Source organism: Gossypium hirsutum, chromosome A05 (assembly GCF_007990345.1).
Source record: "Gossypium hirsutum isolate 1008001.06 chromosome A05, Gossypium_hirsutum_v2.1, whole genome shotgun sequence".
Taxonomy (NCBI): Eukaryota; Viridiplantae; Streptophyta; class Magnoliopsida; order Malvales; family Malvaceae; genus Gossypium; species Gossypium hirsutum.
The window spans coordinates 29,239,470-29,252,626 of record NC_053428.1 but is presented as its reverse complement, the minus strand read 5'-3'; the positions used below and the strand labels follow the sequence as shown (position 1 = coordinate 29,252,626).

At 34.3% G+C, this 13,157-nt stretch overlaps 2 protein-coding genes across 2 annotated transcripts; one reads left to right on the top strand and one right to left on the bottom strand.

The window, feature by feature from the left end:
- Positions 1–4,546: 4,546 nt before the first annotated feature.
- Positions 4,547–6,148, bottom strand: LOC107961226 (uncharacterized). Its single transcript, XM_041111920.1, has 2 exons — positions 5,720–6,148; positions 4,547–5,404 (listed from the first exon to the last, which is right to left on the bottom strand). The coding sequence occupies exons 1-2, from the start codon at positions 6,146–6,148 to the stop codon at positions 5,279–5,281; spliced, it is 555 nt and encodes a 184-aa protein (XP_040967854.1). The 3' UTR covers positions 4,547–5,278.
- A 5,583-nt stretch (positions 6,149–11,731) lies between these two features.
- LOC107960629 (uncharacterized) lies at positions 11,732–12,541 on the top strand. The gene has a single exon (XM_016896943.1). It carries the CDS (start codon positions 11,732–11,734, stop codon positions 12,539–12,541), a length of 810 nt encoding a protein of 269 aa, XP_016752432.1.
- Positions 12,542–13,157: the final 616 nt, after the last annotated feature.

Here is a 13,157-nt window from a genome sequence, read left to right as displayed (position 1 = left end):
TATCATTGATTCATATTAATATAAATTATTGAATAAATACATATAGATATATTTGATTTGGTGGGTTGTTAAAAATTAATATAACATCATAATTAAAATCCAAGTTTAAAACTTAAAATTTTTAAAAAAAAATTGAAATATTGTCATTATAATGATTTTACCAGAAATTTCTAGTCAACCCTCTTACAAAAGATCTTTTCTTACCATCAAACGTGTTGATACTAGATAAAATAAACTCCAACAATTTCTTTATTCTCAGCGCTCCTTAATTTCAAGGAATTAATCACTTCAACAATTTTCAATGGTTACAAGGGTATCCAAAGTTTTCAAAGTGTTTTAAGTGCAGCTATATGTGATGGATGTCAAAGAGGAAGCTTGATTGGAATCAATAGATGATATCATCGAGATGGTAGGATTCATCAGAAGATGAATGGTCAGCAACGACAATGAATGATACATCCAAAACGTATGGCGCCTATTGTCAAAACCTCTTTAACTCTTGAGTTGGAAAAATCATGGGACTGTTCAGTTCCGATGTTTGGTCGGAAAAAAGAATGTGTCCTATTGAAAATCGACAATGACATCTTTGCTTTTGAAGGGAAGGACTGAAAGATACAACAAAAAATTTCTAGAAATGAATGATTTATTGGTGTAATATTGCTTGATCAGCAATACAAGAAGCTTTAAATATATGGACATGACTATTTTAGTTAGTTAAGTTGTACTATTTGCATATTGTATTTATAGCTTATGATTTTAGTTGCTTAATTTGTATTTAAAATTTAAAATTATAAAAAATATAACTTATAAGTTCATATAATCTATATTTTTTATTTAAAATTAAAAGTATATATAATCTATATTTTTTATTTAAAATTAAAAGTATGTATTATAATTTTAAATATTTTATATTTATCTAAAAGAAAGTATTTATAATTTTAAAATAATCTTCTACTTCTTAAATTTATATGTGTGATACCCAACCTTATCTAATAATTTAATGATACAGAAAATTTAATTAATTAAAATATTTTTAAATAAAAATAAAATATTATCTTAATGTAATGTTATTATTAAGAATTTTAATATAACAAAAAGATATATGAATATTATTAGTGTAACAAAAAATTTAAAATACAACTTAATAATAAAAAAGAAAAGAAAAAGAAAATTTATTATTTACTTTTGAAAAATTAATAATAAATTATTATTTAATATAAATATAAGAAATAAGTGAAATAAATTTTTTTAAAAAAATCAATTTAATGATCAAAATAAATTTAAATTTTAAAAAATTAAAAATACTTAATATTTTATTTATTTAAAGTTCTAAAATTATATTAATTTGTTAATATCTTAATAAAAATATACTTTAAATTATATGTGATATAAAAAAAATATTTATTTTAAATTGTCTCGGATAAATATCCGTTTAATTGTCTATAATTTATCATGTAGAGATATTATTAAATATTTTAAAATTTTATACCATATTTGGGTAAGTGGCGCAATTGTCGAACACATTTGAAAATATTAAACAAATAATATTAATAAGAAGGTGATTTATTCTAAATTCTTAATTAAGTTACCAAAATTGAACTGTAATGACCTCATCTAATGAAAGGGAAAAAAAATCATTTTCATGAAGTAGGGTTTTGAAGAGGCACACGCGTCCAATATCCAAATCCAGTGTCACAGAAGCCCCGAATTGATGACCACATTTATCCTTGAGAGCCTTTTTATTTGCTTGTTCAATTATTGTTCAAATGCGTGGCGCAGCCGGTTGGTTCCCCAACTGTTGGCATCTGGACTTCTTCATCTTACTCTATGCTAAACACTCCATTTAATGGGATTCTGTATCTTTTCTTCAGTTTCCAAGGGCCAAAGGGAATTTGACATCTTGGCTCATCATGTGAATGTGAATCACATTTTTATATAAATGCAGATCCCACATCTTGCCAAATTATTATATTTCATTCGGATTTTATTCCAAGTCCCATGAAACACATATTACCAAAAGTAATGCATCCAAATAAAATATCAGACCGGAACTTGTTATAATCTTTAAAAAATCTACTTAAAAATATCAGAAATACAATTAAAGCGTGACAAGAGCACATGAAAAAAAGGAAGCTAAGAAGACAAGAAGAAGAAAAAGGCAACCGAAAGAGCAGTGTGAAGGTCTTTTTGTGTCTTCATCACATGGAATTTATGCTGTCGATTATTGGGAGGATGGCCATCCATCAACCAGTTTGTCCCCCAGGGACTTACTGGACATACTAGCATTCAAGCTCAACTTTGGGGCCTCAGATATTGGCCTTATGCTGATTGCTGGGAAAAACAGTGTGGTTTAAGGGTAGAAAAATCAAGATGGGTCGACACCTCACACTTCTCTTATTTGGGTTTTTATTCCATTTTTTATTTTAACAAATATTGAATACAAATATTAAAAAAATAAATAAGAGATATACTTGCCTTCAATATTTATACCCAAATGGGTTGGTGAGATGAAAAATTGAGAGACCGGGTGTCTCATGCTAATTGGTGCCTTTCAAGAGCCTTAAAAAGAGAAATAGAGTGAATATCTGTTAGTTACTTTACTAACAATGCAACTGACATCTGTCTTCCACTAATAGAATTGATGACAACAACTGACACCGTCTCATAATGAAAACATCCATATCTGTACTTTAACTGTAAACAAAGTACACTTAATGTTGATGATGACAAGTACTGATGCAGTTCATTACTCAAATTATAATTTAGTTAGTAATATATAAATTATAATAACATGGAATATGAAAGCTGTTAGGGCTTTTTCAAGTGCATGGTGAAATCTGTGTAGAGTTTTACCCAAGTCTCTTGCCTTTGGTGGAGAGGATCCACTTTTATAAAGAGTTTGGGGCCTGAGTTATATTGAATAAAAAACCTAACGTCTATTCACCAGAAAAAACACCCTGCTACCTAGGTCTTAGGGGTAGAGTGGAAGTTGATTAGATTAAGAGATTCGAAGTTGACTTGATGTGACTAATTAAGTAATCACTTTGTTTTCAAGAGTTGGCTTTGAGAAGTGATGGAGGGATAAGTGCTAGCCTTGCAAAGAAATTGTTTGAGATTCAATAGGGCTTCCCTCGTTGAGTCATTCTTCATAGCCTTTATAACTATTATCCTTAGTTGAGGAGGGAGTCATAAAGTGGACTTATTTCACGGTATTACTGGTAAAGTGAAACACAATTGATATTATTTTATTTAAAAGGAATTAAAAAATAGGCTAGAAAATAAAATTAAGGATTTCGTCAGAAAATTTGATTGAAAAATATAACAAAAAAGAATATAGGTGAGCTGAGAAAAAAAGGATGAGGTTGCTGTTTTTCTTGTTGTGTAAAATGAGGAGAACGACTTACTATTTTTTAAAGGGATAAAAATTTGAGTCACAACTGTTAGAAATTGACTAAACTTTCTACAATAATTGATAATTTATAAAAAAAAAAGAGATTTTATCCAATAAATAAATATGCAGTACATGTCATAAACAAATGTTAACGTTGTGGACACGAGCAAGGCAACAACAACACACATGTGTTGAGCTTTTACCCTCAATTACTTAATGAAAATAAGAAACAAAGTTATATTTAAATTCTCTTAAAAAAATTTTATCAATTAATGTGGGATTACACACTTTGCATTACCAACATAAGGCACATGATATTTGTGCATATTATTAGTGGGTTATTGAGTTGTTAATTATAATAATTAAATGATTAAGAAATGGTTATTGGGTTATTAATTATAATAGTTAAGTAGTTAAGAAATGATTAAGGGCCTAAACTATAAATACATAAACATGGTGTAAAAAAGATTTTCAAGCTTCAATATTCAGAATACAGAACTCTCTGTTTTTAAAACTTCCTTATGCTTTCATTTCTTGTTTCTTTATTTGTCTTTGCTCATCTGGTGATCAATTCTAGAATAAACATCTCAGAATTCTAACACATGAGTGTACAGTCGCATGGCACTAGTGGATGAAGGCTTTGCAGTAAGACTGGGTCCAAGCAAATTGCTGAAATTGGGTGGTCCAAGTGGGAGGACTTGTAGTTTTGGGTGAGGCCCTTGGTTCCAAGCTAATAGCTGAAAATAGGTGGTCCAAGGCAATCATTGAAACGGTGTTCAAAGCTCTAAAGGATGAAACTAGTGTTCTCTGGATGTTTCGTTCCTCAATGTAGGGAACTCCTACCACAACAACTAAACACCAGCTGTTTGGTTAGCTACAAAAACTAGAAACATTTCTCATCCTCATAAGCTTACACCTCTTCTTTTAACCTGCTTCATTCTTATGATTGTTTCATATTTATTTTTAAAAATGCATCAGGGTTGTTTGGTTTGGTTAGCTACAATAGGGTATATTGAATGCAAGTTTATTTTTGCACAACTAATATTTTAAAGAGAGAAAAATCGGGGGCAAAGATGGTTTTAACTTTTCACTAAATAAGTAAACAAACGTGAGTATAATATGAAAAAAAAAACTTAAATGTACTAAACGCATAAATTCAAACCTCGAAAACAGGGCCCTAATTTGGGAACAAAATTCTCTTAATAGTTATCATGAACATTCTCACTAAAACTTATCTACGACTACATCTTATCGCCCTAAAAAGAAAAGTACTGTAGTACTACATATTTAATTGCTTTCTTAATTGGCCTCTCAAAACACAGATACAAGGCCCCTTTAAATAGATTAAGATTAGAAATAAAATCATACTACAATATCTTCAGAATAATCGAAAACTAAAAAACTTGAGGTGCACATTGTCACGTTGTGACGTGGCATCGCGTCATTGGGACAAAGGCTCTCTTCTCGTTGTGATGTTCATTGTTCGTCGGGACGAAGAACACTTGCTCGTTGCGACATCACACACAGTTTAGTCCGAAAATACGAGACATAACTCCATAATATATGATTGAATATCATCTATTTGTGCTGTATCTTCTTAAAAAATGACTAAACTAAAATCAATAAAGCAATTTCAACTTATTTGGCCCATAAGACAGGATCATACTTATCTCTTTCGCCCATAGCTATTCCACCTAGCTTCTCTCTTGTACGGGCCCAAATTTGCCCGGCCCTTTAGAAAACCCAATAATGATAATAAAACCCAAAACTCAATGTCCAAATTACAAACAATTAGCAGGCCTAAATTACCCAACTTAGACCCAACTAAGCCCAAACCCGGATGGCACGATAGGCCCAAGCCTAAACCGAATCCAGCCAAGCCTAACCCTAGTTTCCCCCTAGAGTCGTACCCCTCCCACGTGCGTCGTCGGCACGTCCAACGCCCAAGGTTCGGCTCTCCATTGTCCAGTTACACCAAAGCGGCCATCTACAGCCCCGTTGACTTTCGTGCGCCTGCAAAAAAGAGCAAAAGAGGAAACGAAACAAGACAATAAAGCCAAAGAAAACAAAAATGAAGCAGAAACGAGGCGAGAAAACGAGCAGAGATAGACAATAGCAATAGGAAATCAATCGATTTTCGGCTATAAAGCCCAAACAAAAAGCAGATTGTATTTACACAGACATTGAGATTGAAATACAAAAAGCAGTAAAAAAAAGGTGGTTTTTGTCTAAACTTTCTTGAAATTTTTACATTTCCTGGATTCATTTTCCTTCAAATCATCCATCATTGCATTAGAAAACAAAGAAAAAGTGAAAGAGGAACCTTACCTTGTGAATCGGCCATAGATTTCTCCTTTCGCTTCGTTGAAATCGAAGTCGAAAAAGGATCTCAAGGCCGAAAAGCCATCCTTCCAAAGTTCGAATACATCGGTAGCCAGTGATAGTGGCAGATCGGCGTTTGAGCCAAAGGAGGCTAGGGTTCGGCCGAATAAGGAAAAGGAGGGTGTTTAGTTTTCTGCTTTTGATTCCTAAATGGTTAAGTGTATTAGTTTTAGTTTTTTTTTTTAGTTTTAATGATGGACATAAAACGGCACCGTTTAGGGCCTGTTTTAGTGGCTCCAAAATGGTGCCGTCTAGGCCGACCCGTTTTGACCCGACTCGATGGCCCCCAGGACTTGTGTGTTTCAGCGGAGAAAGGATATTTGCGTGTTGGTCCTTCCTCTTTCGCACCAACGTTCGATTGAGCCCTGTTTGCATCTTTCTTTCTTTTAATTTTTTCCCTAAGATTTACGTGTTCTTGCATTTTAACCCACGTCTCAACACAGCATTTTTAGACTTGGAATATTTCCAAATTTGATCCTTGAACATTCGCATTCGTGACGCACTGGTCCTTTTTCATTTTAATGGCCTATTTTATTTTCAGATTATCCCTTTTATTTTAAATTTACTTTAATTAAGTTTATTATCTACACAATTCTTATTTTTAAAAGAATTCATTTAAATTTTTTTTCTTTTTTGCCGAGATTACTTTATTAATTTTGCTTTGTTGAAAAATCATTGCTTTAAAATTTTCATGTTATATTATCCTAACATTTTATAATAATATTTCATTTAAATATTTTTGTATATATATTTATACATATATGTTATTTTAATTGAACTTTCTATTTAAAACACTTATTATTTTAAAGTTCTTAATATTTTTATATATGTTGAGCTATTTCGATAACTTTACTTTGTTCTTATAAAATCATCATTTTTAAGTTCTTTTTTATATTATATTAACACTTTATGTAATATTTCATTCAAATGTTTTTATATTTGTACATGTATGATTCATACTAGTTTGATCTATACACATCATTAAATCCATGTATTTTATACCTATAGTTTTCTTTGTACATATAAGTATGTTTTTAAGTCCATTATATAATTTATGATAAAATTAATTTAGTCCTATATACATTATTAATCTCATGCAATTTTTACAACTAATTATTTCCAAATCTATATCTATATATATATATATATATGCTTTGGGAACTTATTATGTATATTTCTTAAAATTATATCTTATTCTTGCTATACTTTTATGTTCTATATATTATTAAATTTCCCACCGTTGAGTGTATTTTAATAAATTTTTAACATTTATATATCATTTGATTTAAAAATTTTCATTCTATAACGCATATTTTAATGAAAGCATATATATCTTTAGTTTGTTTTTACAAATAGTTTCAAATTCAACAATTCATTTATGATGTATTATGTGTTCATCCTTTTAAATTTGCCTTATACATATTATTTTTTTAATTTCATTTTGTTTTGCATATTTTGCATTTGACTGTGTTGTATTAGGCTATGTATATATTATTGTTGTATATTATTCTCGTTTTGTATTACTATTATATTGATTATTCTTCATTCATGCTTAGGAAGTTGATAATATTTTTCTTAGATTGGTTGAATTTAATTGTTTACCTTGTTAGTTGATTAAATGAACTATATTATCTCCATTCATCCATCATAGTATTTCATACATACATATCATCCCATGTTTTTGTTTTTCCTTTTTGGTTTACAAATATCACTTTATACTTTCCAACTCTTTAAAACTAATTATTCCATTTTATTTCAAGCCAAATTAATGCATTTTAAGCTGGTTTTATAATTACTCATTTAAAAATTCCTTAAGACGAAGACAATGTTTGATGTTTGGAAATTTGGGAAATCGTGCCCTACCGTGCTAGGTTTCGTTTTCTCGTTTGTTCAAAATAATCGAATTTTCCTTTAGAATTTCACTCGTGTTTTTCTAAATTCTAAAACAAGGCAACGTTTGATGCTTGGAAATTCGGGGAATCGTGCCCTATTGTGCTGGGTTTCGATTTCTCGTTTGTTCAAAATAATCAAATATTCCTTTAGAATTTCATTCGCATTCTTTAAATCCTAAAACAAGACAATGTTCAATGTTTAGAAGTTCGAGGAATCGTGCCCTACCGTGTTGGGTTTTGATTTTTTTGTTGGACTAAATAATTGGGCATCCTTTTGTAATTTTCAATGTATAAATTTTTGGAAGTAAAAAATTATCGTGTTCTCGAGGGAATAAATGATCGTGTCCTATCGTGTTGGATATGATGCTACATTCCTTTGAAACAAGAGAATTTTGACGACCAACTTAAGCTATTCAAATGTTTTTAAAGAACCATATTTCAAAAATTGTTTCAAATCTCAGACATAAGGACAATACTTAATCAAATTGGTACCAATTTTGGGCGTAGTGAGGGTGCTAATCCTTCCTCATAAGTCACTGGCTCCCGAACCCGTTTTCTCAAATTTACGTAGGCCAAAATTGATTCAAATGGAATAAAATGTTTTATCAAGTGAGCCAATCACACCTAAACAAAAAGATTGGTGGCGACTCCCATTTTCGTTTTCATTTTCAAAACCAAAGTCGATTCCCGTTTTCAAAACATGGTTTCGATAGCTTGGCGTCTCTACTGGGGATTGAACAAAAGAGTCAAACCATAAAATTGATTATTTGCCATCCTTTGTCAAAGAATTGAAAATTTATTTTAAAAATCATGATTTTTTCGATTGCATTCGATTGTATGATTGTTATGGTTTGTGTTTTGTAGAATGATATTGATTGCATTGCACGACCGTTATGGTCACACCTTCTAAGTGGGGGTAAGAAGCTATGCTTTCGTGAGGTTTTCAGCTCCGCATGGGCTAGTGGATTACTTTCGGGATACATCCGTACCTATGATTTCGTGAGATTTTCATCTCCGCATGGTCATAGGGAATTGTATTCTCCTGAACTGAACTTGATCTATATGAGCCTATAATGGGTGAGGATTGAGGAATCTGCTAGTTCAGGTACCTTCTCTCTAGAACCGAACCACATATAGTGAACCTTAAGAGCTATCTTTGGGTAGAGCCGCATCAAGCCTTAGTACTTGCCCATATGTGTGTTAGAATTATCTTTGTTGTGGTTGTATTTTGTCACTTATATTTGATGCTAACTTGTGTTTTGTTTTGATTGTGTTTTGCATGACATTGCATATTAAAGGAAGTGTTGATTCGTATTCGATTACTAAGTTAGAAAGTTTAACATGGAGAATGAATTTCTTAATAAAGTTGAGGATAATGCAGACGTCCGTGCATAGTCAGAGAAGTTACAATCGGAGAAAGGGGACAGCTTGGCAGAAGGATATACATTAGAGTTGCAGGAATTCACTCGCGTCAATGTAGCACAGGATGAGTTGCAAGAGTTGAGAGATATCTGGGCTCGTTGGGATGAAGGAACCAAACAGTTTTTCTATCAACGCTATGGTGATATATCTTACTTGCTAAATATTAAGGTGAACAAGCACCTATTCCGAGTTATGGTTCAATTTTGAAATTCTGCTTACAAGTGTTTCACTTTTGGGGAAGTGGATTTATTGCCTACCGTTGAGGAATATAATACCCTGCTCAGGTGTCCAAAAGTGCAAGTTAGAAAAGCTTATGCCAAGGTTTTTAATGGTCAAACTTTCACGAAAAAATTGATGAATATTTCAGGGATGAGCGAGCTTTGGGTCACTGCTCGGATTCAACAAAAGAGAGATAGTAAATGTATCCCTTGGGGGAATTTGAGAGATTTGGTTTTAACACATCCTAATGAAAGAAAGAGGGTCGATATCTTTGCCTTAAGCATCTATGGATTGGTAATTTTTCCTAAGGCTTTAAGGCACGTGGATGAGGCAGTCACTGACTTATTCGATCATCTTGAGAAGGGAATCACACCTGTACCTGCAATATTGGCTGAGACGTTCAGATCCTTGAGCATGTGTCGAAAGTCAGGCGATGGGCGGTTTATTGGATGTGCGCAACTGTTGATGGTGTGTTTTCATGAGCACTTTTGGAAGGTGGACAAGGTTTCTTATCGGGTCTTTTCTGAAGCTTATTCCCAGTTAAAAGAGGAGGCAGCCATACAAATGAGAGAGGATATCTCAGAGGAGAAGTGGATGAAAATTCTTCAAAATCTCAAGGAGGGGGATATAGAGTGGAGAGCATTTTGGATGGTTCCCGATGAGATCCTGTATCGATGTGGAAACTTTGATTGGGTGCCGTTGTTAAGAATTTGGGGAGCTACTGGGTATACTCCATTGCTTGCATTAAGGAAATACAAATCGAGGCAGTTTGTACCCACGACTTACGAGCTTGCTCAGTGTGAATTCTCCTATAAAGGTGACCACTATAAGAAGAAAGTTTGGGAACTATCAGATGCTTGGAAGCAAACTCGCTGGATAAAGAGGTTGGTTGTTGGTTCCATGGTGACACCTAAATATAATGGATGGTTTAGAAAAAGAGTCAATGACAATATTCCTAGACCAAGTGTAGAAAGCACCCGACCAATGGAGGAACAATTATAAGTCGCCCCGTCAGAGTTGGAAATTATAAAGCAAGACTTCGAGAAGAAGAGTTCTGAGCTTAGGAAAAAGATCGAACAATTGGAGGAAGAAAAGATGTATCTGAGATTAGATGTTGATGTTTAGAGGTCAGAAGTTGAAAAGTTAAGAAAAGGGAAAAGTAAGGCCGAAGAAGATCTGGACAGTTTAAAGACAGATTATAAGAAGTTACGCATGTCTATGAGGAATGCTAGGTTAGGTAAAACTTTAGAACAATGGTGCCAGGAAATTCGAGAGGAAAAGACCAAGGCCAACCGATGGGAAAGGAAATTCCAAGAGACTCAGGCACTAAATGATGATTTAGAAAAGAGTCTGTCAGAAAGCAGAGGTGAACATGGTGAATTAAGGGCTAGAGTGGCAGAGCTCGAGAAGTCTCTTCATCAGTACCGAAACCGTAACACCACAATGGAGTTGAGAGCAAGCTTGAGGAAGGTAGAAGAAATGAAAGGAAAAATCGAAGAATTAGAAGCATCATTACAAAGCTGTGAGATGCGGATTGAGTTTTTCGAAGCAAGTGAGGAGCGTTAGAAGGAACAGCTTCACCATTCGCAAGACCAAGTTAGAAACATGGATTACATTATGGGAGAAGTCATAATCTAGATTCAGGAGGTAGCTGATTACTTGCAAGCTTTGGCAGTACAAGTAGACATATTGGGCGTGAAGTACGAGTTGGAGTCAGATCGGGGGCAGGAGCTAGCCTCATTGTTTAGGAAAATTAAGGCTCTGAGCATTAGGGCGAAGTTTTATTTGTAACTCAGTTTTATGTAAAGACTTTTATTTTCTAGTAAAGTTTTCTAAATGGAATTGAATCAAAATTGATCCTTCTTTTGTATACATGTATTTGCATTACATTACATCATATGCATTAAAGGCCATAAAAAGATTCTAATTAATTAAAATATTTCAGTAATCTGGAAACTTACGAAAATCTCCCAAATACATATCCCTACGATACAAGAAGAAAAACTAAAGCAATGGATAAAAAACTAGAAAGACTGGAGTAAATACAGAAAGAGATGCAGGAGCAGATGCGAGCATAAGTGCAATAACAGTTAGCTAAAATCCAGTAGGAAATGAGGGAACAAATGCTGAAATCACAAAGAAATATGATGGAAGAGCTAACCCGACTACTGACTAGTAGGCCGGACAAAGGAAATGACCTTACAGCCGATATTGGAAATAACAATGAAGATCCCCTTTACCCTCTAGTTTTACCTCGGCAAATGCTTAAACGCAACATAAGACACACACGCAGAAGCCATCCGTTACTGAAGATCCTCTCTACCCTCATGGTTTTACATCGACGAATGTTCAAACACAACCCGAGCTACACACGCGAATGCCATCCGTTACAATCAGTCCCCAACAATTTTAGGCCGATACCTTGATGCCAATCAACTATCAAACAGGCTCAGGCTCTAATCCAGGGGATAACCCTATTAATCCTATAATCCCTGATCTGGATAACGTGGCAAAAGACGAGAGAGTGAGAGCGGGGCTCTCGAAAGAATTAGAAGACCGATGTAAGTGGTTAGAGAAAAAGTTCAAAGTGATGGAAAGTGCTGACTATCACTATGGGATCGACGCTAAAGATTTGAGCTTGGTTCTAGACTTAGTCCTTCCCCCTAAGTTCAAAACCCCAGACTTTGAAAAATACAATGAAACTAGCTATCCAGAGGCTCACATCACCATGTTCTGTCGTAGAATGGCAGGGTACGTTCACAATGATCAACTGTTGATCCATTGCTTCCATGACAGTTTGGTCAGGTTCGCGGCCAAATGGTACAATCAACTAAGCTGTACTAAAATCCATTCATGGAAAGACTTGGTACAAGCTTTTATTAAGCAATACGACCACGTGATAGACATAGCACCTGACCGAATCACGTTACAAAACATGAAGAAGAAACAAAATGAGAGCTTCAGACAGTACGTCCAAAGATGGAGAGAGGTGGCGACGCAGGTCCAACCACCTCTCCTGAAGAAAGAAATGACCATGCTTTTTATCAATATTCTAAGGGCTCCATTCATAAACCATATGATGGGAGGCTCTACTAAGAGCTTCTTAGACATAGTAATGTCTAGAGAAATGATAGAAAACACAATAAGATGCCAGAAGATTGAAATGGGGAAAAGTGCTAAGAAATCAGCCCCGAGAAGGAAAAAACGAGGTGAACAACACGAGCGTGTACAATAAAAGTTATTCCAAGCCAGTAATCGTGAGCCAATCTAGGGCTGTGACTACTAGCCATTAGGGCTCCACAAGGCAAGATTCAAACTCGAGGCCTAACACGAAAAAATTCCAGTTTACGCCAATCCCAATGTCATATAGGGAATTGTGTCAGAGTTTATTCGATGCCCATGTGGTATCACCTTACTACTTGAAACACCTGCAACCTCCATTCCCTAAGTAGTATGACGCAAACGCTCAATGCGAATACCATGCAAGAATCTCGGGACACACGATTGAGAACTGCACTGCCTTCAAAAAGATAGTCGAAAGGCTCATAGACATGGGCATTGTGAAGTTCGATGATCCCACCAGACCTAATATGACGGGGAATCCGTTACCTAGTCATTCAGACAAAGGGGTAAATGCGATAATTGAAAATAAAGGGAGGAGAACCAAGATGGACGTATCAAAGGTAAAAACCCTGCTGAAATGGGTTTGGAAGAGAATGATAGAAGGAGGTTTGATCACACAACGTTCAGGGGAAAGACCCAGAGAAACGAGGAAATACTACGAGTTTCATGCCGTTGAGGGCCATGACGTCCAAGAGTGCAATGACTTTAGGTCCATGGTGCAAAATCTG

Bases quoted from the DNA above. Each gene is read 5' to 3' on its own strand.
- LOC107961226 (XM_041111920.1), bottom strand. From the start codon at position 6,148: ATGCAAACAGGGCTCAATCGAACGTTGGTGCGAAAGAGGAAGGACCAA. The intron at 5,405-5,719 runs GTAAGGTTCCTC...TCTTTTTTGCAG, and splicing joins ATCTATGGCCGATTCACAAG to GCGCACGAAAGTCAACGGGG.
- LOC107960629 (XM_016896943.1), top strand. From the start codon at position 11,732: ATGCCAATCAACTATCAAACAGGCTCAGGCTCTAATCCAGGGGATAAC.